Source organism: Callithrix jacchus, chromosome 12 (assembly GCF_049354715.1).
Source record: "Callithrix jacchus isolate 240 chromosome 12, calJac240_pri, whole genome shotgun sequence".
NCBI classification, from domain to species: Eukaryota; Metazoa; Chordata; class Mammalia; order Primates; family Cebidae; genus Callithrix; species Callithrix jacchus.
Genome location: NC_133513.1, coordinates 50,429,413 through 50,455,253, shown reverse-complemented (window position 1 = coordinate 50,455,253; position 25,841 = coordinate 50,429,413). Strand labels below are relative to the sequence as shown.

Below are 25,841 nucleotides of genomic sequence, written 5' to 3'. Positions count from 1 at the left end.
GAGTTCAAGACCACCCTGGCCAACATGGCAAAACTCCATCTCTACCAAAAATATAAAAATTAGCCAGGCACAGTGGTATACACCTATTATCTCAGCTACTTGGAAGGCTGAGGCACAAGAATCGCTTAAATCTGGGAGATGGAGGTTGCAGTGAGCTGAGATTGTGCCACTGCACTCCAGCCTGGGCAACCTGGCAAGATTCTGCTAAAAAACAAACAAACAAAAAACAGAAAGAAATACATTAGTTTGGTCCAGAATGGTTCAGTTTAATCTAAAGATCTGGGATCAACAGAAAGGAATGTCTGGGTTAAGAAAAAGGATTGTGGAGACCCACATTCTTATTTGCAGAGGAAGCCTTGGGTAATAGGTTTCAGGGAGAATGGGTTGTATTTTTATCATACTTGAAGTCTGTATTGATGTTAGTGTCACAGACGTATAATGAGGCATGTCTCACTGCCACTTCTCATCACAGTCTGAAACAGTCTCTCAGGTTAAATTTTTAAAAACTCATGGCTGAGGAGGAGGTACATTCAGATGGTTGGAGGGCCTTAGAATTTCATTTTTGTTTTACATTCTCTCCCTTCTGGCCAATATTTACCAGAGGCAACATCAAAAGCCATCAAATCTTTATTTTGTCCCATAGCATTGCCAGAGTGGCATGGCTGCCTGACCCCATCCATCCTGTCCTTCGGTGGGACTTCCTGTGGATAAGGGCCTTAAGAGTCAAAAGACTTATAGCCAATTAATTGTTCTAAAACAGACAGGAATGGATGTGGACAGGTATTCATTACCTCTTACATTATTATTTTAAGGCCGGGCACAGTGGCTCACACCTGTAATCCCAGCACTTTGGGAGACTGAGGTGGGCAGATCACAGGTCAGGAGTTTGAGACCATCCTGACTAACATGGTGAAACCCCATCTCCACTAAAAATATAAAAAATTAGCTGGCGTGGTGGTGCACACCTCGAGGCAGGAGAATTGCTTGAACCTGGGAGGTGGAGGTTTCAGTAAGCTGAGATCACCCTATTGCATTCCAGCCCAGGTGACAGTGCGAGACTGTCTCAAAAAAAAAAAAAATCCTTTATGTTTGGGTGGATGCAAAAGTGATATAAAATAGTTTAGAAGGCAAAGTTCCTTGTTCTACCAGCTGTTTAGGCATCTTTGTATCCCTCATTGATTTGGAGGGTTTGACCTTGACCTAATTTCCCTCAAAACTGGCTTTTACAATCTCATGCACCCAACTTTTCCACAACCCTGGGCCTAGAGGGAGGGTGCTTGTATAGTTTTAGCAGCAGGCCATTTGCAATGAAAAATACATCAGGGCCCAGTGGGAGGCCAAATGAGGGAGATTCACATCTCCAGTCTTCAGAATATCATGATTTTGGTTTCTTTGGAAGTGAAACAAGGAGAGATAAATAACATTTGTAGTTTTACAATCGAAAGAGTATTTGTGTGTCAGAACAGAAAAAGAAACTTATTCCATTAGGGCACAACTAAAAATATGAAGAAAAATTACCATCTGGTACTCTCTGGAGAATTATTGTAGCCAAGAAACAATAAATCAATCTGCACTCAAAACAAAAGTTAGGCCTGAAATCTATATTAGCTGTTACATTTTTCCTTTGAAACAATTTCTCTACCTCTTTTTTTCTATTATGGAGAATTTATAGTATGACCAAATTTGTGTATAAAGTTTTAGGCTTACTATATTTGGCCAGATTATTTGTATAAAATGCCGCAATAATTGGCCACTATAGACTCCTTTTGAGTTGGAGTTGCTGGAACTTTACTTAAAAACATGCTATTTTATAGTTAAGTCTTGATAAAATAACCAGTGTCTTCAATTGTTCCATTTTAAAAGACTTACTGAACTTATCCAAATAACTATATTGTAACAAATTTTGGAGAACTTAGATAGAAAGGTAAATTTGCTTACAAAAACATATTTCATGGATGAGCTGGGTGTGGTGGCTCACATTTGTAATCCCAGCACTTTAAGAGGCTGAGGTGGGAGGATCTCTTGAGTCCAGCCTAGGCAACATAGCATTTCTACAAAAAAATACAAAAATCATGCTAGGCATGGTGGCTCATGCCTATAGTCCCAGCACTTTGGGAGGCTGAGGCGGGTGAATCATCTGAGGTCAGTTTGAGACCAGCCTGACCAACATGGTGAAACCCCATCTCTACTAAAAACACAAAATTAGCCAGGTAAGGTGGTATATACCTGTAATCCCAGCTACTCAGTAGGCTGATGCAGAAGAATCACTTGAACACAGGAGGCAGAGATTACAGTGAGCCAAGATCATTCCATTGCACTCCAGCCTGGGCAACAAGAATGAAACTCTGAGTCAAAAAAAAAAAAAAAAAATTAGCTGGGCATGATGGCATACATCTATAGTCCTAGCTACCATGAGGCTGAGGTGTAAAGATTGCTTGACCCCCTGAGATGTGAAGGCTGCAGTGAGCTGAGATGGCACCACTGCACTCCAGCTTGAGTGAAAGAGAGGGACTCTGTCTCAAAAACAAAGAAAAAACATATTCACCCAAATAAGTCAAAAAGAAAAATATTTTCTTGACCCTTCTTTAACCAGAGTAGCAGCTTTCAAACAAGATGTTTGTTTACCTTGGAAATGTCATTCACAAGTCAAGCAGCTCATGAGAGCTGTCTATCAGGTACTGTATCTAGCAACTCCTCACAGAGTGACAATTAGTCCAAAGAAAGGGCTCCCTGCTTGTCAGTATCTCCTCCTTATATCCCCAGGTAGCAAGATTCTACATAAATCATTTTTATTTTATCAGGAAACTCTTGTGGGCACCATTATTTCTTTTTTTTTTTTTGAGACAAAGTTTCGCTCTTGTTACCCAGGCTGGAGTGCAATGGTGTGATCTCAGCTCACAGCAACCTTTGCCTCCTGGGTTCAGGCAATTCTCCTGCCTCAGCCTCCTGAGTAGCTGGGATTACAGGCACGTGCCACTGTGCCCAGCTAATTTTCGTGTGTTTTTTTTAGTAGAGACGGGGTTTCACCATGTTGACCAGGATGGTCTCGATTTCTTGACCTCGTGATCCACCCGCCTCGGCCTCCCAAAGTGCTGGGATTACAGGCATGAGCCACCGCACCTGGCCCCATTATTTCTATTAACAGAGTATGGATCACTTGAGGCCAGGAATTCAAAACCCCATCTCTACTAAAAATACAAAAATTAGCTGGGCATGTTGGCACATGCCTATAATCCCAGCTACTTGGAAGGCTAAGGCAGAAGAATCACTTGAACCTGGGAAGTGGAGGTTGTAGTGAACCAAGTGTAGGCACAACTGCACTCCAGCCTGGGCAACAGAGCCAGACTGTCTCAAAAGCAAATAAACAGAATCCATTAGCATAGGGGTAGCTTCAATTAGCATTCCATAATAATGCAATAAATGCTTTCCCAGGTAGAAATTCTCTAGTTCAGTCATTGACATTGGGAAGTACTTACTGTACTGTCTTTTGCCATCAGCTCCAATAAATGCTCCACTAAGGGCTATGAGAAGTGAAGTATTTGTCCTGACTAGCACTCCAGCTTCTATTTTATGCTTCATTGACTTAGGCAATCTTAACTAGTTCCCACATGCAGAATAAAAAGGCAGGTCCAAAAATATTTCTTTGCTTGTTTAAAAAAAAATTATCTCCCTTACTTTAGATAATTAATAAAAAGTTACAGGAGCCAATAAAAGGCAAAGGAGAGAACAATCATCCAAAGCCTTTTCAAAAGAGAAAGAGCTGAATTTCTGTAATATCAATCTGGAGAATGTCAAAGAGATAGATATAGAATTTAAGAATTAAAAACTTCTTGCATTAAGAATAAGTCAATATTTTAAATAAAATCTTGTTTTAACTATTTATTTAGTTTTGTATTAGTTTAGTTTTGTTAATGAGGACTAAACTCTGATTTTTTAAAAAAATCTTGTCCAAATTCCTATCTAGAGGAGTCATGCCCTCAGACAGGTTTTGTATTTAACCCTATATATCATGATTTACTTTTCAACCTGACTCTGGCATAACATTATGATACAAAGAAGAAAATCAAAATATTTTACTCTAAAACATGTTTCTTTCCCATATTTTGAAATGGCCCCGCAAAGCTGTTCTTTGTGGGGAAAAATTTGTATCTGCAAAGAATCTAGGTTTACATAGCTAGATCTTTTTCTTCCAGACCCTCCCAATCCTAAAGAGATTAAGATCTGAATAGGAAACATTTGTCACCTATTGTCTCTAAAGGCAGCCACTATAAGACTTCAAAAGAACTTTGGTCTCCGTAATCTTTATCTTAACCTGAACATTCCCTTTTTATCTATCCTAGGTCTTCAGACAAACTCAACCAACTGTCAATCAGAAAATGTTTAAATTCAACAATAGCCTGAAAGCCCCTGCTTTGAGTTGTTCTGCCTTTCTGGACCAAACCAATGTATTTCTTAAATGTATTTGATTGATGTCTCATGCCTCTCTAAAATGAATAAAACCAAGCTGTGCCCCAACCACCTTGGACACATGTTCTTGGAACCTCCTGAGGGCTGTGTCACAGGCCATGGTCACTCATATTTGGCTCAGAATAAATCTCTTCAACTATTTTACAGAGTTCGACCCTCTTCATTGACATTACAATCAAAGACCCATCTCTAGAAAGAGTATTATAATTTCTTCTTAATCATAGACAATGGACTTATATAACCCCTTAAAAAAATTAAATTCCAGCTGAGAGTGGTGGCTCATGCCTGTAATCCTAGCACTTTGGGAGGCTGAGGCAGGCAGATCACAAGGTCAGGGGTTTGAGACCAGCCTGAACAACATGGTGAAATCCTGTCTCTACTTAAGAATACAAAAATTAGCTAGGTGTGGTGGCACGCACCTGTAATCCCAGCTACTTGGGAGGCTGAGGCAGGATATTAACTTGAACCCATGAGGTGGAGGTTTCAGTGAACCAAGAGCGCACCACTGCACTCCAGCCTATGTGACAGAGTGAGACTCTCTCAAAAAAAAAAATTAAATTCCTTTTTACTAACCTTATTACAACTTACATAGACCATTTACAACATGCTTGGGCTATTTGTTTTGTCCTAAATATCCCTCCTTCTTGAATAATCAGTAATCTTTTCTTTTTTTTTTTTTTTGAGATGCAGTCTTGCTGTGTCACCAGGCTGGAGTGCAGTGGTGTAATCTCGGCTCACTACAACCTCCACTTCCCGGCTTCAAGTGATTTTCCTCCCTGAGCCTTCCAAGTAGCTGGGACTACAGGCTAATTTTTGTATTTTTAGTAGAGACAAGGTTTCACCATATTGGCCAGGATGCTCTTGAACTCCTGACCTCATGAGCCACCATGCCTGGCCAAACAACCAGTAATCTTATTTTAGGGGGAGAAAAAAAACATACAATATTCTTCCTCATGTAAAAATTATTTTAATTATTACTTTCTTTATAACTTTCCTTACATCTCATATTTCCTGTTTCTGTTTACACTGTTCTATGCATAACCTTAAATAAGCTTTGAATTAGACAAAAATATTTACCTTATAGGGCCGGGCGTGGTGGCTCACGCCTGTAACCCCAGCACTTTGGGAGGCCGAGGCGGGTGGATCACGAAGTCAAGATATCGAGAACATCCTGGTCAACATGGTGAAACCCCGTCTCTACTAAAAATGCAAAAAAAATTAGCTGGGCATGGTGGCGCGTGCCTGTAATCCCAGCTACTAGGGAGGCTGAGGCAGGAGAATTACCTGAACCCAGGAGGAGGAGGTTGCAGTGAGCCGAGATCGCACCATTGCACTCCAGCCTGGGTAACAAGAGCGAAACTCTGTCTCAAAAAAAAAAAAAAAGATATTTACCTTATTTATTTATTTATTTGAGACAGAGTCTTGCTCTGTTGCCCAGGCTGGAGTGCAGTGGTGCAATCTCAGCTCACTGCAACCTCCACCTCCCAGGTTCAAGCAACTCTCTGCCTCAGCTACCCAAGTAGCTGGGATTACAGGTGCTTGCCACCATGCTCAGCTAATTTTTATATTTTTAGTAAAGATGGAGTTTCACCATCTTGGCCAGGCTGGCCTTGAAATCCTGACCTCATGATCTACCTGCCTTGGCCCCCAAAGTGCTGGGATGAGAGATGTGAACCATTGTGCCTGGCCATATTTGCCTTTTAATGAGGACATTAAAAATGTTTTCCTATAATTTTAAAATTGTAAATTACCCAGATATTCAATTAATATCCATTATTTAATATGACTTTAGATCCTAAATTTTATGACAAGTTTGTTGACAAGCATTTATTCTATTACATTTACTTGATTAATTTATCTGGTAGTTTACCTAGGTTATTTATGAAAACTGTGATAGTCATCACTTAAAACTAATTCTCTATTAATTATTTTTATAGCTATAAATTTCAGGTGTTTACTTAGGTAAGAAGCTTAAGGTTTAATATAAGGATGTTTTCACCAATAACTCATTAAACCAACAGTGTTCCATGTCTTATTTGTCAAAAATTAATACAAGCAAGGATCATTTTCTTTTGGGCTGGTTTTATAGTTTTATAACCCTTATGGTAAATCTTATAGTATTCTGCAGGAATAAAGTATGAAACCACTTGATCAATAAATGCAAACAAAAATACTAACAATTCTTAAGACATTTCTAGTATTATTTTACCAAATAGTTTTAAAGCCAGCTTATTTATTAAAAATTTTACTTAAGTCATGTGTGATACAGAAGGGCTGGGCTCAGGGCTAAATCCTGCTGTTAAGCTTGTAACAGTAGCCCTAAGTGAAAACAACTGACCTTGTTTTTCCACCCAAATATTGCCTTTTGGGCCTGCCACACCCCTATCCTGTGCCCATAAAAAGACTTCAGTTGGTAAAAAATAAAAAAATAAAAAACAAATAAAACAGAAACAACAACAAGAAAAAAAAAGACTTGAACTGGCAGAGCAACACAAGCAGCTGACTGGTGAGAATACAAGTGGCTGAGTGGCAAGCACATAAGCAACTGATCATTTGTGACTGTGGATAGACACAACTAACTTCAGACAATGTGGCTTCAGATTGGGGCCCAGCCAGAGACAGCTGGGCTTCAAGGAAAGATCACCTTCTTCCCACACAATCCGCTTTCCAACTCCCCATCCTGCTGAGAGCCACTTCCATCGCCCAGTAAAATCCTCCTTATACACAAGGGGTGTGGTGATTCACGCCTGTAATCCCAGCACTTTAGGAGGCTGAGGCAGGCAGATCACCTGAGGTCAGGAGTTTGAGACCAGCCTGACCAATGTGGTGAAACCCTGTCTCTACTAAAAGCACAAACATTAGCCAGGCGTGGTGGTGCAGGCTTGTAATCTCAGCTATTCAGGAGGCTGAGGCAGGAAAGTAACTTCAACCTGGGAGGTGGAGGTTCCAGTAAGCCGAGATTCTGCCATTGCACTCCAGCCTGGGAGACAAGAGCAAAACTCTGTCTAAAAAATAAAAATAAAAAAATCCTCTTTATACACTACCCTTCAATCAATTTGTGTGACCCGATTCTTTCTGGATTGTGTGACCTGATTCTTTCTGGATGTCAGACAAGAATGCAGGTACTGAGAGGGCAGCTGCTGCCACCCTGACCCTCCACTGAGCTAGATGGCACTTGGCCATCTCCAGATGACAGAGCTGAAAGAGCATTGATTGTAATATGCTTGGATGCTGCTGCAGGGCCCACACAGAACCTGTTCCCGACAGAGAGGAGCAACTGGCCAGTTCCAGTGTTTGTTTGCTCTGGTTCCTGCACTGGTTTGCTTGCATGCTCCCACTTGCAAGGAGTGGCCAGCAGCAGGCTGAGTGAAATGAGCCACTCTAGTTCCCACCCATGAAGGGGGTCAAGGGAATTATCCCATCTCATGTGAACTTGAAAAAGCATTTGACTAGTCTTTTCTTTTTTTTTTGTATTTGATTTAAGCACTTTTATTTTTCTTTAAACCAATTAATTCAAGCTATTTAATATCTTTTTAGTAGTAAAACATTATATACACAGCACACAGATACATAGACATATTAGGCATGCCAACAGAAGTACATCTTACAGATTCATAAGACTTCTTTTTTTCCCTTAGACTTTTAAATTCTTGATAACCCATTATATTACCCTATGCAGTTTTAGCTAAATAGTGCTAAATTTGCATATTAAAGGAACAACTCTTAGGTGAAAAAGCAGACAGCAAAATTTACATTTCAAGAGAAAAAGTCAGGTGTGCTAGAGGGCAGTTAAAACAAATTTAAATGCCAATTAAAATTATAGAAATCTATTATAAAAGTCTTTTAAATGTATATACACACCTACACGCATAAACTCAAAAAAATCCTATAGCTATTACTTCGGAACTTTAGTCTTGGCCTCAAGTTTTCTCTTTTGAGGAGGTCCAATTCATATCCTTTAATCATTTGTCAATTACATATATTGGAGAATTCCTTCTTTCAGGTCTTTCAACTTTATTTACAGTGTCATTCATATGAATGGCTTTTCATTTAATAACATGCTAAAAGTTGTTATTGTTACTAAATATTCTTCCCCTCTCTCAAAAGTTGTAAAACTATTCTCCCAGATTTTTTTTTTTTTTGAGATGGAATCTCACTCTGTGGCCCAGGCTGGAGTGTAGTGGCATGATCTCGGCTTACTGCAACCTCTGCCTCCCAGGTTCAAGTGATTCTCCTGCCTCAGCCTCCCAAGTAGCTGGGACTACAGGTACATGCTATCACGTCCAGTTAATTTTTTGTATTTTTAGTAGAGATGGGGTTTCACCTCAATCTCCTGACCTCATGACCTGCCTGCCTCAGCCTCCCATAGTGCTGGGATTACAGGCGTGAGCCACAGCACCTGGCCTCTCCCAGATTTTCTTCATTGTTTTCATATTTAGGTTATTAATCCATCTAGAGAGGAGAGGGAAAATGTCCAAGGATGAGAGATTCCTCTACCAGTTCAGATGGGACAGCAGTGTAGAGTGCCTGGACGTTAGAGAATTCAGTCACCCCTGCCATGTGTGAAGGGTGACTTGGAAGAAACGAATCCCTTCTGAACTGTGGGTTCTTCATGAATTGACATAAACTACTCACATCTGATTAAAGATCTTCTGGTACTGTCTTCTGAATTCCTTATCTGTGCACGAGGGGCTAACAGTAAGATGCTTAGTGTTGGGCTGTTGATGGACAGGCACAGCCTCCAACTATAATCCCAGCACTTTGGGAGGCTGAGGTGGAAGGATTATTTGAGACCAGGAGTTTGAGATCTGCCTGGGCAACACAGTGAAATGCCATCTCTATATAAAAAAAAAAATAGTGTGAAGTTGGAAGACACAGGACACTAAGTAATAGGCTGAGCTCTAAGCTCGGTTGTAGAAGACATGAAACTAGCTCCCTGGAGTCCACTGACCCAAGCCATTTTGCCTCTCCAACATTTTTTGTAACATGAATTATTTCTCCAATATCTCCCTTGTTGCAGATTTAACCCCTAAATAGAAATACTGAAAAACAATAGCCTAAAATTAGGGAAGTTCTTGAAAAGTTTTGGTAAGGCAGGCTGGGCATGGTGGCTCACATGTAATTCCAGCACTTGGGGAGGCCAAGGTGGGTGGATCACCTGAGGTCAGGAGTTCGAGATCAGCTTGGCCAAAGTGGTAAAACCCTCTTTCTACTAAAAATATAAAAAATTAGCCCGGCATGGTGGCACACGACTAGTCCTAGCTACTAGGGAGGGTGAGGCAGGAGAATCACTTGAACCCAGAAGGCCGAGGTTGCAGTGAGCTGAGATTCTGCCATTGCACTACAACCTGAGAAATGCAGTGAGACTTTATCTCAAAAAAAAAAAAAAAAAAAAAAGTTTTGGTATGGTAAAGGTTTAATCAGAACTATACTTGGAAAAGATGATCCTCTCATTTGTCACAAATTCAATAAATGGATTGTTTGTGGGCCAAAGTGGCAGGATATAGGAAGGAGTGACTCATTGAGACAGTGGGGATTAAACCATGATTTAATCTAGAAGTATTACCCAATCAGTAGAACTCTTGACAGCTGATTAGTCTGCAATCTCTACATGATATGGGGAAAGTCAAAGCAAGGAATCTAGGTACACGGTAGAGGGAACATGCTGTAAACACAGACACAATAGCCTTGGTGAGGATGGACTCTGTAGATAATAATGGACTTCTTGTCTTTGAGGTGTGAGTAATCCTTGGTAAAGGTGCCCAACTAAAAACAGGTGAGGGCTGGAGACTGTTTTAGTCATCTGCATGAAGGTACAAATGGAATCTGAAAGGGACTGAAAACACAAAGAAGATAATAAGCAAAACTTATAGGAGGGAAGAAATAAACGGAAAGCTGAGAAAACAAGGAGTTATTTGGAGGGAGGAGAACAAAGAGCGTGGTGTGAGCAAGGACCATAAAAGACTAAGAATACACCAGTTGTTACTGTTAATCCCGATACTCAAGGGCACTGTGGTCTACCTGGGAAACGGATTTCCTCACATATTCTGAAATCCATTCTTTAAGACTTTATAGCCCAAGATACTCATGTAAAAAATGAGGAAACAGAACTTTGGCTGGTTCCAGAGTGCCCTCTCTGGAACTGGAACACCCAGCTGCCACTCGGTTTCCAGTATCTCCACCCACTTGGGCATTACAGGACCCTGTGCTGTTTTCTTCTTCTTTGAAATAAAGACAATAGTTTACTGCTTAGGATTGTTTTACGAATTAAATAGAGGGGTTTTTTTTGTGTGTGTGTTTTTTTTTTTGAGACAGAGTCTTACTCTGTCACCCAGGCCGGAGTGCAATGGGGTGATCTTGACTCACTGCAATCTCTGCCTCCAGGGTTCAAGTGATTCTCCTGCATCAGCCTCCCAAGTAGCTGGGATTACAGGTGCACACCACCATACCCGGCTATAAATGAGTTAATTCTTGTATAGTACTTAGAACAATCCCTTGAACATAGGAGGTGTTCATTTTTTTTTTTTTTTTTATGGAGTGTCACTCTGTAGCCCAAGCAGAAGTGCAGTGGGTGCGATCTCAGCTCACTGCAACCTCCACTTCCCGGGTTCAAGAGATTCCTGTCTCAGCCTCCCGAGTAGCTGGGACTACAGGCGCACGCTATCGCACCCAGTTAACTTTTTGTATTTTCAGTAGAGACGCGGTTTCACCATGTTGGCCACGCTGGTCTCTAACTCCTGACCTCAAGTGATCCGCCCACCTCAGTCTCCCAAACTGCTGGAATTTGTTCCAACATCTAATTCATTCATTCATTTATTCGAAACAGGGTCTCGCTATGTTGCCCGGGATGGTCTCACACTCTTGGGCTCAAGCGATCCTTCCGCCAGACGTGCTGAGATTACAGGGAAACACCACCTCGCCAGCCCCAATTAGCTTTATGTTAAACCCAGAAACGTCACAGAGGAGAGTCACGCCTACAAGATGACCAGCCCGCCAGATCTAAACCCAAGTGTGATTCCAAGGCCCCTTGTACTGGAACCAGACAGGGCACGGGGGCCAGACAGGGAGACTTGTTCACAGGGAGCTCCCAACCCGCACCATCGTCACCCTGCGGGGATGGCGGGAGGAGCGCGGCCCCGCCCCGGCCCAGCCGGGCGCTCCCCGCGAGGTGCTACAACCATGGCTACGGCAGCTGGCGCTACGGCCTACTTCCAGAGAGGCAGTCTGTTCTGGTTCACAGTCATCACCCTCAGCTTTGGCTACCACACAGTAAGGGCGCCCGCCGGAGGGCCACGGTCGGGCCAGGGAGCGAGCGCGCGCTCGGTTTACCGCAGGATCTTGGCCCGCAGGCCGGGGGAGGTCGTGCAAGCACAATCCCGGCTCCCGCGCGCTTGGAGCAGAGGGAAGGGCCGAGGCGCCGGAATGAGACGCAGGCGCACTGGTCCGCCAGGGTCTTGGGCCGGCGCTCGGGCCGGTCAGAAACCGGCTAGCCAGGCTTTTCTTATCCAGGGGCGGAGACGGCTGGGGAGTTCCCAGACAACTCTGTGTCTAGGTTTTTCAAGAGGATGGCGAAGTCGAAGGCCAGCAGCGCAGCTACCGCCTATTTCCGTCCACCCAGACCCTTGCCCTCTCTGGTCACAGTCCTGGGGCTGGGCCACTTCGCGGTGAGGTGTGGGGTGGGGCGGGTGTCTGTTTTGTCCCGCCGGGCCCTCGTAGGGCGAGGGCGCTGTGGGAACGAGGTCTGTGCGCACGCGCGGCTGATGATTGCCTAGGTTACTCCTGTAAGCGGAAGTTTGGTGGGCTCTTGGGATGGTTTCTGCTTCCCAGTGTTCCTGCTTTGCGTCCTTACCTCTGCTACCTTACTAAGGGGTTCACCGAGCCTAAGCCTCTCACGAAGTGGGAAGTCAAGTTGACAGACTGCCATAGGCCTGCCAAGTCAGAATAGGGCTTCCGCAGCAGAATGTTTGAGCCAGTAGGAATCGCTTGGAAAACGGGGATAAACGTAAAGGATGGGTGGGATTTAAGTGGTAAGATGGGATAGAGAGGATATAACTGTTACGACATAGGTGTGGAAGCAAGAAAAAAACTGTACTGAGAAAAAGCGACGTTTGGCTGAGAAAGAATCTGTTTAAAGGATAACGAGAAAGATGCGTGGAGAAGTAGGTTGTGGGCTAGGGTGGTAAGTTTTTTTTTTTTTTTTTTTTTTTTGAGACGTAGTCTTGCTCTGTCACCCAGGCTGGAGTGCAGTGGCGATCTCGGCTCACTGTAACCTCTGAGTCCCAGATTCAAGCGATTTTCGTGCCTCAACCTGTAGCTGGGATTACACCACCCTTGGCTAATTTTTTGTACTTTTAGTAGAGACGGAGTTTCACCATATTGGTCAGGCTGGTCTCGAACACCTGACCTCAAGTGATAAGGTGGTAAAATTTTGAAGGAAGGTGAAGCTATTGGGATATACCAATAGATCCTGGAGATTGGGGATCTGTCATGTCCACAGTGTACTTTGTTGTTGTAAAATCTGACCACCTCTGTCCAGATTTCCCTGTATTACAGCAGAGGTGTTGAACTGAAATTTTTCAAAGGTGAATTTTGTTCTACAATTCTGTGTCTGTGACTAGTTAGAATATAGTTGGAGGAAAGCTTTGAGGACTTCAAATTGGGATCTTGTGGAGCTGGCAGATGCTCCCCCTGCCCCTTGGTTTGGGAGGATGCAGTGATATTTGTGCTTTATTTAAATTTCAGATGTGAGGCAACATAGTGAGAGAGGTAGTACTGCCCTTGACAAAGACATGAATAGGACAATACATTTTGAAATTGTTGGCAATTATTCTCAGGAAACTCTAAGCTGGTAGAGGTTGCAACACAGAGGCCGAGAAAAGTTAAGATTACAAAAAACATGATTAAGCAGTTGCTATTAAAATGTCACAAACATTATCTCACTTATTTTCCATCTCTTTGCAGTGGCTCATTCTCAGTTTTAGAGGAACAAAAAGGGAAAGCTGAGAAAGGAATTCTAAATTAAGCAAGGGTTTTGTCTCAAGCCAGTTTCTGCAGTCAAGAAACTAACAAAAGCACATAAATTCAAAATTTCCTAGTATCTTTTATAAAATACTGATTTTGGTCGAATGTATTAAGAATAGGAGTCATGGCCGGGCATGGTGGCTCAGGCCTGTAATCCCAGCACTTTGGGAGGCCGATGTGGGCACATCACGAGGTCAAGAGATCGAGACCATCCTGGCCAACATGGTGAAAACCCATCTCTACTAAAAATACAAAAATTAGCTGGGTGTGGTGGCGTGCCTGTAGTCCCAGCTACTCGGGAGGCTGAGGCGGGAGAATTGCTTGAAGCCAGGTGGTGGAGGTTGCATGCAGTGAGCCGAGATCAAGGCACTGCACTCCAACCTGGTGGCCGGTGACAGAGCAAGACTCTGTTTCAAAAAAAAGAATAGGAGTCAGCCAGCCAGGCACGGTGTTTCATACCTGTAATTCCAGCATATTGGGAGGCTGAGGCGGGCAGATCACTTGAGCCCAGGAGTTCGAGACCATCCTGGGCAACATGGCAAAACCCCATCACTACCAAAAAAAAAAAAAGAAAGAAAATTAGCCATGGGCCGTACACAGTGGCTCACTCCTGTAATCCCAGCACTTTGGGAAGCCAAGGAGGGCAGATCACCTCAGGTCAGGAGTTGGAGACCAGCCTGGCCAATATGGTGAAACTCTGTCTGTACTAAAGATACAAAAATTAGGCCGGGCGCATTGGCTCACGCCTGTAATTCCAGCGCTTTGGGAGAGTGAGGCAGGCAGATCACCTAAGGTCGGGAGTTCGAGACCAGCCTGACCAACATGGAGAAACCCCATCTCTACTAAAAAAATACAAAAATTATCTGGGCATGGTGGTGTATGCCTATAATCTCAACTACTCAGGAGGCTGAGGCAGGAGAATCACTTGAACCCTGGAGGCAGAGGTTGCGGTGAGCTGAGATGGCATCATTGCACTCCAACCTGGGCAACCAGAGTGAAATTCCATCTCAAAAAAAATAAAACATAACAAAAATTAGCTGGGCATGGTGGCACGAACCTGTAGTCCCAGCTACTTTAGAGGCTGAGGTGGGAGAATCACTTGAACCTGGGAGACGGAGGTTGTAGTGAGCCAAGATCATGCCACTGTACCTAGCCTGAGTGACAGCAAAACCCTGTCTCAAAAAAATAAAAAAAATTTAAATAAAAATTAGCCAATCGTGGTAGCCCAGACCTGTAATCCCAGCTACCTGGGGGTGCTGAGTTGGGAGGACCCACTGCAGTCAATGCTGCAGTGAGCTGTGATCATGCCACTGCACTCTAGCCTGGGCGACAAAGCAAGATCCCTTCTCTACAAATTTAAAAAAGAAAAAAGACTAGGAGTCATCCACTGTGGGCATTGAGTCTGATAACCACATACTTTCCTCAGCATAAATCTCCCAGTAGAGTTGCTTTTAGAAAATAGAAGTCATCCCAGCACAGTGGCTCATGCCTGTAATCCTAGCACTTTGGGAGGCAAGGGTGGGAGAATTGCTTGAGCCCTGGAGTTGGAGACCATCCTGGGCAACATAGTGAGACCCTATCTCTATATACAATTTTTTTTTTTTGAGATGGAGTCTCACTCTGTTGCCCAGGCTGGAGTGCAGTGGTGCAATCTCGGCTCACTGCAACCTCCACCTCCCAGGTTCAAGCAATTCTCCAGCCTCAGCCTCCCAAGCAGCTGGGACGACAGGCAACTGCCATCACATCCGGCTAATTTTTTTAATTTTTAGTAGAGATGGGGTTTTGCCAGGCTGGTCTCAAACTCCTGACCTCAGGTGATCCACCCACCTCAGCCTCCCAGTGTGCTGAGGTTACAGGCGTGAGCCACTGCGCCCAGCCTCTATATACAATTTTTAAAAGTAGCTAGGCATGGTGGCACACATGGGTGGTACCAAGTACTTGGGAGGCTGAGTTGGGAGAATGGATCGAGCCCAGATGGTAGAGGCTGCAGTGAGTCATGATCATGCCACTGCACTCTAGCCCCAGCAGTGGAGTGAGACCCTGTCTCAAAAAAAAAAAGAAAGAAAATGGAAGTCAAGAATGGAGGCCCAGATGACTGTTCAGAGTTTCTTTGGTCTGTAGTTGTTTTTGTATTGTTTCACAGCCTTTCTCGTAAAAAAAAAACAAAAAAACAGGTTTTAAGTGACCTAATAGGTATTCTGTGTCTCTGGTTCTCTTTCAGTGGGTTGTCTTCTGGCCTCAGAGTATCCCTTATCAGAGCCTTGGGCCCTTGGGCTCTTTCACTCAGTACTTGGTGGACCACCATCACACCCTCCTGAGCAATGGGTAAGGAGAGCTGCACAAATGGGCTGTGGACACTGCAGCTCTGGTCTCACGGGAGACCTGGAAGGCCCGCAGCTGCCTTTTGGTATCTAAGAGTACTGTTAGTTCACATTAAGGTGCTTTTCTTTCTGAGATGGCTGTGTTAGATTTCATCAGCAGATAACTATCACCTTAAAAAAAGACTAACTTTTTTTTTGGTTTCAGGTATTGGCTTGCCTGGCTGATTCATGTGGGAGAGTCCTTGTATGCCATAGTATTGTGCAAGTAAGTCTTGGAAGTAACTCCTTGTCGCCTTTCTCTTAGTATCTAATATAAACCGAGAGTAGCCACATTTAAATAATTCACACACTTGTAGGTTGAGAACATTTTCAGGGTAGAGAAGAATCCCCATACCTGATACTGAGCCTTGTGCAGAGGGAGCACCCAGTAAATGTTTGATGAATGGATTCATTTTGTTTATATTGGTTAATCAATTACTTAGTTATCTAATTCAGGTGACTTTTGTTATTTTTTAACAAATTTTCTGTGTAGCCCCAACTAGACCAAAAGACTAGGAGCCTGGCTTCTAGTTTACAAAAGAGCTAAGTGACTGACCTAGGCCAGTGACTGGCAATCCCCATTTTACAATTGAACCACCTGAGGAGCTTTTTCAAAATACACACGTCTGGTTTCCAGACCCAGAGATTCTAAGTCTTGCCTCAGATGTAAGAATGTGTTTTTTTTAAAAGCTCCACAGATAATTCTAGGATGCAGTGCTAGTTAAAAGCCCCCAAACCAGACCCCACTTAGCAGTTGCTAGCGTAGGTTAATGCTGTATGGGAATACTAGAAAAAATTATTTTTATATTTGTACTTTATATAAGCATATATAGAAAGTATGGTACACTGGAAAACATGGTTATAGTAATGCTAAATTGCTTTTCAATTACTTTCTGGTCCAGATATTAATTAATTAATTGAGTTAATTTCTGGTCAAGATATACTATCACCTCTATTATTTTTCTATTCTAAAAGTAGAAAATAAGATACTCTATTACTGTTTTTCCATAAAAATAATCAATGTTAATTGGGCACTATTACTCTGTTTTCTTGTTTATTAAACAAGCTAGACTTTTTTTTTTTGAGACAGAATCTTGCTTTGTCACCCAGGCTGGATGAAGTACGGTGGTGCAATCTTGACTCACTGCAATCTCTGCCTCCCAGGTTCAAGTAATTCTCCTGCCTCAGCCTCCCCAGTAGCTGGGATTACAGGAGCCCAGCACCGCACCCAGCTAATTTTTGTATTTTTAGTAGAGATGTGTTTTCACCACGTTGGCCATGCTAGTCTCGAACTCCTGAGCTCTCAGGTGATTGACGTGGCTCGGTCTCCCAAAGTGCTGGGATTATAGGCATGAGCCACTGTGCCCAGTCACAAGCTAGACTTTCATTGAAGAGGAGCAGAAAATAACTTTATTATTTCTTTCTCACCACTCTCCAAGTAAATTTCCTTTCTGGGTTGTTCCCCACCTTTTACCGTATCTCTGGATGGAATTTCAAGCAGATCATAGGATTTCCAATCACCATCTGATGATATCCATTCTAGCCCAGTCTATTTGTTAAAACTATAAACTTTCTTCTAATTCAAAATGTCTGTTCTCATTCAGCTGGGGCTCAGGAGCCTGCAGTGGGGAAAAGGTGGAGTTGATGCCTTCTCTTACACTCCACCTTCTCATCTATTCACTAGCGGTTGCTGCTTATGGTCCCTTGGGATGGTGGCAATAGTTACAGAGAATAAGGTTCAGCTTTAAATAGCTGCTGCTCGCCTGGTGCAGTGGCTCACACCTGTAAACCCAGCACTTTAGGAGGCTGAGGTGCTCAGATCACTTGAGGCCAGGAGTTTGAGACCATCCTGGCCAACATGACAAAGCCCCATCTCTACTAAGAATACAAAAAATTGGCCAGGCATGGTGGTGCGTGCCTGCAGTCCCAGCTGCTTAGGAGGGTGAGGCATGAGAGTCACTTGAACTTGAGAGGCAGAGGCTATAGTGAGCCAAGATTGCACCACTGCACTCCAGCCTGGGTGACAGAGCAGGACCCTGTCTCAAAAATTAAAATTAAAATTAAGAAAACAATAAACAGCTGCTGCTTTGTGATCAGGCAGCTGGGTGCTGTGTATGTAGCGTTTCCAGTACTGGCTCTTTCTCTCTAGAGGGGATGTGGTAGATTTTTGAGACACTGCTAATCACTAAGGATCTCCCTTCTGCAGTTTCCTTGATGGTTCATTCAGATACCTCCTCCAGCATGCCACTTACAGTTTCACCCTCAGAGTCTGTGTTCTGGGGAGAATTACCCTTTTATTGAGATCACTTCCTTCCTTCAGGTGGGCCAGTGGTACAGGGTCCTTTTAAACCTACTCATGTCCAGTGCCTTCTACAGGATCTGTGTGGCTCACAGTAAACAACTTCCTTATCCCTCCAGTGGGATCATCTGCAAGTTCATCAGTCCGCAGTGCAGCCATGCTTCCTTGCTCTCCCAGCAAACCGGCCAAAGCCGTGCTTACTCTTTGGAATCAGATATTAAACCCTTCCCCAGATTCCAGGGGACTCATGTCAAGCTCTACAAATGGTTTTGTTGAAGCCATTCTCTGGGCTTGTGGGAAATGCCACAGGACACTAGGACCTCTTCCCAGTGGCCTCTGCAGTATTGCAGTGGAATCTCGGATTCAAGGCGTCTGGTCCAGCTCCTCAACTTGGAATGTAGGAGCGCCTGACACCTATTTTGTTGTTGGCATTTTGAGTATCTGATGAAAACCAGAATAATCAAATTTATATACAGTTATTTTGAAGGGCAGGGGGAGAACAGGCATAGAGGTTAGGTCACTATTTTTATGTTCTTGAAATCATTTCTTTATGGTCTAACATGTTAGAATGTATCGTTAGTCACTATAAATCAAAATAAATCCTCTTTTTGAATTATGAGATGATGAATCTCAGCACTCTGGAAGGCCAAGGCAGGTGATCACCTGAGGTCAGGAGTTTGAGACCAGCCTGGCCAACATGGTGAAACCCTGTCTCTACTAAAAATACAAAAAAAAGTTAGCTGGGCATGGTGGCTCATACCTGTGATCCCAGCTACCTGGGAGGTGAAATTTTTTATTTTTCATGCATATGTTAATTTTTTAATTCAATGATCATCATGCACAAAGCAATATTCTGGACTCTTAAAAAAAATACAGAAACAACCTTGGAGGGAAAAATCAGGTAGCAGAAAATTAGCATTTAGCAAACAGCTCCTCTGTGTTAGGCCCTAAATAAGAATTTCAGTGCACAGTCAGTCTCTCAAATCCCATGTTAAAAAATACAGTAAGCACTTTTTTGGTGAATTTCTTTTCACTAGAGATAAGATTAGACTTCACGTTTAACTTTTTAAACACCGTAATTATAATATTAAATAATTTCCCAGGTTTTTAAAATCTCTAGGTAAATAATTTTAAAGTTTGCAAAAGACTCCTGTAATTGTATATCCCATTATTATTTAATAAACCTTCTAACAATGCACATTTACTCTTTAACCATTTTAGGTATTTTTTATTTTCTTCCTTAGGCTAAATCTGTGGATGTAGAGTTACTGAGTGAAAGAACAGTTATAAAGCTCTTGATACGACTGCAAAATTGCTTTTCAGTAGGGTTTTTTGCATTTTACATTTTCACTACCATTCTATGAAAGTGCCATTTTTGGCCAGACGCAGTGGTTCACACCTATAATCCCAGCACTTTGGGAGGCTGAGGCAGGTGGATCACCTAATGTCAAGAGTTCGAGACAAGCCTGGCCAACATGGTGAAACCCCATCTCTACTAAAAAATACAAAAATTAGCCAGGTGTGGTGGTGCATGCCTATAATCCCAACTACTCGGGAAGCTGAGGCAGAGAATCACGTGGAGTTTGCAGTGAGCCTCACACCACTGCACTCCAGCCTGGGCGATAAAGTGAGACTCTGTCAAAAAATAAGAAAAGAAAAGAAAGTGGCATTTTTGGTGGGGGTGGGAGGGCATGTACAAAAAATGCTTTGCTATTTTGATAGATTAAAAAGGGTATCTAGCCATTTTAACTTGTATTTATTTGATTACAAAGTGAGATTCAACTCTTCTTTGAAAGGTGCTTGTAGTTCTTGTTACATAAAAATATTTTAACAAGAAAAATGGAATGGTTTTTCCTTAGGGATAAATAAAATCATATCTCTTTGAGGCCAACACTCATGTTCATTGTTACCTTTTTACAATCTGGAATTTTCCTTTCAGAATATACGGCTTATTCTCTTATTTCAGAAATTAGATTCTTGCTGCTTGCGTACCCCAGTTGGCTCTGCAGCCCTTAGAAAGGTTTTTCAGGTTTTGCGAAAATTTGTCTGTAGAGTAGATTTTATTACAGTATAGAAACAGAACAGGAGTTCTTGACAAGTGGAAGTACTCTGTGATAGGGCAGCCTCGAGTGACCAAAACAGGTAAATTATGAAAATTTAAAAGTAACAGAAGTAACATTTTTTCATAAGGCAGGAAAAAATGTACTCACAAAGATATGTTTACATCTGCCTGGGTCTTGGTGGAATCATTAAGGGACTGAGAATTAAGAAAATTTTCTTAAAAGGCTTTTGTCTTTTAAATAGGCAAAATGAGCTAAGGATACAGATAAAGGTGTTTGAATGAGAACAAGTTATGGTGACCCCAGGAAACTCCTCTGGGTGACCTAGCCACCAATTGTGACCCCTCTGGAGAAGGAGGGAACAGGTCCTGCTATTCAGTGAGCCTGTTCTTCCAAGATGGCAACTCATCTTCATCTTTCTTTCCTAAGTATCTTACACATTTACAAGATCATATAAATTATTTTCTGGAACAAAATATTTTTGTTATTTTGCCCATTTCAAAACAAACATATTTGTTTTTATTTTTATTTTTTTGAGATGGAGTCTTGTTCTGTCGCCCAGGCTGGAGAGCAGTAGTGCAATCTCGGCTCACTGCAACCTCTGCCTCCTGGGTTCAAGTGATTCTCCTGCCTCAGCCTCCCAAGTAGCTGGGACTACAGGCACTTGCTACCCCGCCTGGCTAATTTTTTGTATTTTTAGTGAGATGGGGTTTCACTGTGTTAGCCAGGATGTTCTCAATCTCCTGACCTCGTGATCCACTCTTCTCGGCCTCTGAAACCGCTGGGATTATAGGCATGAGCCACCCTGCCAGCCCACATGTTTGTTTTTAAAAGGTAATTATGTGGTAAAAACTCAGCTTATAAAATTGAAAGTTGCAGGGTATGGTTGACTGATGCCTGTAATCCAGTTGTATTTATATATATAGATATAATATCTTCTATAATTGATTTTCATTGTCATTTTGCCTATTTAAAATTTTCTTTTATTTTTTAAGAGATGGGTCTCACTGTGTTGCCCAGGCTAGCCTTGAGCACTGTGCTCAAGTGATCCTCCTGCCTCAGCATCCCAAGCAGCTAGGACTACAGGTGTGCCATTACACTGGGCTAACATATGACTATTTTTTTCCTTAAGGTCAGGAAAGCATGAAATATTTCTATTATTGAGTCTTCTAATGATGAAATGGCCTGTCTTTAATATATCTATAATTAAAATATATCTCCTTTAATATATCTGTAATTTTAAGAGGTTTTACACATTGTTGTTAGATTAATTTTCAGCTACTTCTACTTTGAGATGATATTATAAATGACTTTTTAAAAAAAGATGAGATCTCACTATGTTCCCTAGGCTGGTGTTGAACTCCTGGGCTCAAGCTATCTGGCTGCTTCAGTCTCCCAAAGTGCTGGAATTATAGGCGTGAGCCATCGCATCTGGCCGACTTTTGTTTATTTATTTATTTTTGAGACAGAGTTACACTCTTGTTGCCCAGGCTGGATTGCAATGGGGTAATCTTGGCTCACCACAACCTTCACATCCCAGGTCCAAGCGAATCTCCTGCCTCAGCCTCCTGAGTAGCTCAGATTACAGGCATGTGCCACCACACCTGGCTAATTTCATACTTTTGGTAGAGATGGGGTTTCTCCATGTTGGTCAGGCTGGTTTCAAACTCCTCACTTCAGGTGATCTGCCTGCCTTAACCTCCCAAAGTACTGGGATTACAGGCATAAGCCACAGTGCCCCACTGGTTTTTTGTTTTTTTTTTTGAGACAGAGTTCTGCTCTGTAACCTCCACCTCCTGGGTTTAAGCGATTCTCCTGCCTCAGCCTCCTGAGTAGCTAGGATTATAGGTGTGTGCCACCATGCCCAGCTACTTTTTTTGAATTTTTAGTAGAGACAGAGTTTCACCATGTTGGTCAGGCTGGTCTCAAACTCCTGACCTTGTGAACCACCTGCCTTGGCCTCCCAAAGTACTAGGATTACAGACACACCTGACTTTTTTTTTTTTTTGATGGAGTCTAGCTCTGTCACCTCGGCTGGAGTTCAGTGGCATGATCTCAGCTCACTTTGTTTCATTTTCTAGTTGTTTGATGGTAGTTTGTATGAATATGGTCAATTTTTTTATGTTGACCTTATACCCAGCAAACTTGCTAAGTAAATTTATTAATTCTAATAGTTTGTAGATTATTTTCAGTTTTTCAGATATAAAACTGTCCAGAAATACAGTTTAATTTCTTTCTTTCAATTCTGTATACCTTTTATTTATGTTTCTTCCCTTATTCTACTGGCTTGAACTTCTAGAAATGCTGACTAGAAGTGTGCCTTGCTCCGACCTCAAAGGAGAGCTTTCAACATTTTGCATTGTGTTTATTCCAGAGTTTTGTAGATCTCTTCTATCAAAATTAGGAAGTTCCATTGTATTTCTAACTTTGCTGAGAAATTTTATTAAAAATGGGTGTTGGAGCTGAGTACTGTAGCTCATACCTGTAATCCCAGTGCTTTGGGAGGCTGAGGTGGGTGGATCACGAGTTCTGGAGTTCAAGACCAGCCTGGCTAACATGACGAAACCACATCTCTACTAAAACTACAAAAAAAAAAAAAAAGAAAAAATAGCTGGTGCATGCCTGTTATCCCAGCTACTCCGGAGGCTGAGGCAGGAGAATCACCTGAACCTGGGAGGCAGGGGTTGCAGTGAGCCAAGACTGCACCACTGCTCTCCAACCTGGGCAACGGAGCAAGACTTCATTTTAAAAAAAGAAAGAAAAAAAAAGATGTTGGGTGTGGATGTAGGTGACTCACACCTGTAATCCTAGCACAGGATTTGGGAGGCTGAGGCAGGAGAATCGGTTAAAGCCAGGAGTTCAAGAGCAGCCTGTGCAACAAAGCAAGACACTGTCTCTACAAAGAAGAAGAAGAAGAAGAAAAACCTAGCCAGGCATGGTGTCACATGCCTGTGATGATCCCAGTGAGGTGGGAGGACAGCTTTAGCATAGGAGTGTGAGGCTGCAGTGAGCTATGATTATACCAGGCACTCCACTGTAGGTGACAGAGCGAGACCCCCATCTCTGGAGGCAGGGGTAGAAAAGACCAGATTTTGGAATTTATTAAATGCCATTCTGCATTTATTAAGATATCATTTATTAAGACTCTCTCCTTTAATCTGTTACTGTATAAAAGTACATTGTTTTTACATATACTGTCAGTTGTTACTTCAAAAAGAAACAGAAGTTTTTTGATATTTGCTTTAAATAAAAGTTATCCAAATGAGGCTTATATACAGATGGTACATAGCAAGCCATTCACTTCCACTGGGTCTTTTTTTTTTTTTTTGCACCTTGTTTTAGGCAGTTTAATTTGAATGATGATACAGGCAGGTGTTTATCATGACTGTGTGCCAGGCTTCTTCTGAGCACTTCGCGTGTATTATTCCATCAATCATCTCAACATTCAGTGAGATAGCTACTGCCATTCCCATTTTTCAGTTGAGGAAACTGATTCTGAGGGATATGGAGTGATTTTCCCAGGTCATAGCTGGTAGGTGATCATGCTAGGATCTATATCTGGTCTGTCTTCAGAACATTTGCTCTGAAGCCATACCAGTGCTTTTTACTCCATCCACTTATCAGAAATGCATGAGGAACAGTTTTAGAATACTGTGCCCCAGACAGTAGCCAGACTGGTTCTCAGGGAAGGCTGTATCATCCAAAATACACTTATTAGAAAACAAGAAACATAAAAAATAAATGAACCATCCAAGATAAGCCAGAGAAAAGCAGCAAAATAAACCCAAGGAAAGTAGTGGAAGGTATAATTTAAAAATATATATATAGAAGACAATAACTCCCATGAAGCTGTAAGATTAACATTCTGGTGTTAAAACTTTGTTTTCTTTTTTTTTTTAGGCACAAAGGCATCACAAGTGGTCGGGCTCAGCTACTCTGGTTCCTACAGACTTTCCTGTTTGGGATAGCGTCTCTCAGCATCTTGATTGCTTACAAACCGAAGCGCCAAAAACAAACTTGAAGATGTCCGAAAGCCTGCTCTACACTTTCACATTCACGTTCACCTTTTTTGTGTGTGGGGGATAAGGGAGGTACAGTGTTTACTCAGTGATCTTTCTACTTTCTAGAATCTGACTGTCCTTCAAAGCTATTTCAGACCCTCTCATTAGTCATTTTTCTCTTATATGCTCTGGTTGAGCTTGAATACATCAGTTGTTACTTCAAAGAGAAACAGAAAGATTTTAGCTTTTCATTTCTATTTGGCAGAGGATGTCAGCTACCTTTTTATGGCCTTTGGTTGTGTTGGGGCCCTTGTGTGCTCTAGGCTAAGCCATGTACTAAATTGACTTTTTGGTTTGTGTACCCTTGCTCCCGTCTTCTGATGAAAACACCTTACCCTCACTACCACCATCGTTCCTCTCCTTTCCCAAAGCTCTTTCCACCTTGCTGCACTAAGATAAAGTGACACTTTCACCATACATCAATTCCACACACATTTATTAAGTACCTGTGAGGCAGGATCTTATCCTCTCAAACTTCCATTTCTCACCCTACAGAGAAAGATAAGGAAGATGTGCAAGTGCCTGGGATGGGGCAGGCTAAGCAGCCACATAAAGGCACGCTGAGAACCCAGAGGGGAGGCTGCAGAGTGCCTTGCCTGATGCTGCAGCCGGAAGTGATCCTTCCCTCCACCTGACCCCTGGGACACTGTAGTGTGTGGGGTCTGATAGCACTGCTAGATTGCTCCTTCAGCTCAGGGCCACAGCTTAAACAGCTTTACCTTTCCCCTCAGCACCTCCCACTGCCTTGCACACAGGTGCTCTATCCATGTTTATTGAACAAAGGACAGAAGCTGATTTCACTTTCACTTGTTCATTATCATTCCAATTTTCATGTGAAAATGACACAACCCATTTGGGGTACCCTCATCTCAAAAGAAAAGCACAAGACTACCTTTGACTGGTACCACCTTTTTTGTGGGTTCCTTGGTGAGAGACCTCTATCTTTTTCACATTTTTCTATTCTCCAAAAGTGTCTCTTTCCAGCTCTGAATTATTCAAAACACACAAGCATTCCTGTTTAGAGATTCTAGCCCATGGGTTATCTGGCTAGTTACTACCTCTCCTGTTCACTTGGTTATACTTTATTATTGCTCACAGGTTGGGGAAGCAGAATGACTCTGTCACCACCAGGAGCCATTAAGGCTTGTTCCCTGGAGGACTGCCTGCTTGTTCTCTGGGGATTAGTCCTCATTTCCCATCTGTGATACAGTGGGGCAAGTTATTTGTATTAAGCAAACATTTAGGAGAAACAACCCCCCTCCCCAAAACAGAGCCCCCGAGTAAAGCACAACCCTGAAATATTATGAACTCTGAATTGTCTCCAGTGGAGATAAATTTCTGCAAATATATCTCAGTCTATCCGTCTATTTGTCTTGTGATTGAGAAGTTGCTTTTTGGTAAAGAAGAGGATTTTTGACCATAGAGTTAGGCATCATGGAAATTCAAACCAGATTTCTTAATACCTGATCTTCTCCAAAGAGAAATAATGACAGTAATAGTGGTGCTGGGAACAATGTGGCCGATTATTGAATGAAATGGATTAACTTGAATAAAATGCTGTGACTTATCTCTA

The 25,841-nt window shown here is 42.4% G+C and overlaps 1 protein-coding gene and 1 long non-coding RNA gene across 4 annotated transcripts in view; one reads left to right on the top strand and one right to left on the bottom strand.

The window, feature by feature from the left end:
- The window catches only part of LOC118146269 (uncharacterized), a 21,149-nt gene extending 8,991 nt beyond the window's left edge, over positions 1 to 12,158 (bottom strand). Inside the window, exons 1-2 of one of the 2 annotated variants that reach the window (XR_008475480.2) lie at positions 11,325 to 12,158; positions 9,103 to 9,305 (exon numbers count right to left, since the gene is read on the bottom strand). This is a non-coding gene — a long non-coding RNA (uncharacterized LOC118146269). Of the gene's footprint in view, positions 1 to 9,102 lie in introns of both variants that reach the window. The other variant, XR_008475479.2, reaches the window with a different exon arrangement.
- TMEM254 (transmembrane protein 254) lies at positions 11,433 to 25,841 on the top strand. Of its 2 annotated transcripts, XR_013524872.1 has the most exons (5): positions 11,433 to 11,736; positions 15,710 to 15,813; positions 16,015 to 16,074; positions 19,392 to 19,469; positions 24,108 to 25,841. XR_013524872.1 is itself a non-coding variant. In XM_054242903.2 (4 exons), the coding sequence occupies exons 1-4, from the start codon at positions 11,449 to 11,451 to the stop codon at positions 24,226 to 24,228; spliced, it is 573 nt and encodes a 190-aa protein (XP_054098878.1). In that variant the 5' UTR covers positions 11,433 to 11,448; the 3' UTR covers positions 24,229 to 25,841. The 2 variants fall into 2 exon arrangements, 1 of the variants encoding a protein (XP_054098878.1); XM_054242903.2 differs by lacking the exon at positions 19,392 to 19,469.

Coding starts and splice junctions, on each gene's coding strand:
- TMEM254 (XM_054242903.2), top strand. CDS start 11,449: ATGACCAGCCCGCCAGATCTAAACCCAAGTGTGATTCCAAGGCCCCTT. Junction 11,737..15,709: donor TCAGCTTTGGCTACCACACA/GTAAGGGCGCCC, acceptor GTTCTCTTTCAG/TGGGTTGTCTTCTGGCCTCA. Junction 16,075..24,107: donor TATGCCATAGTATTGTGCAA/GTAAGTCTTGGA, acceptor TTTTTTTTTTAG/GCACAAAGGCATCACAAGTG.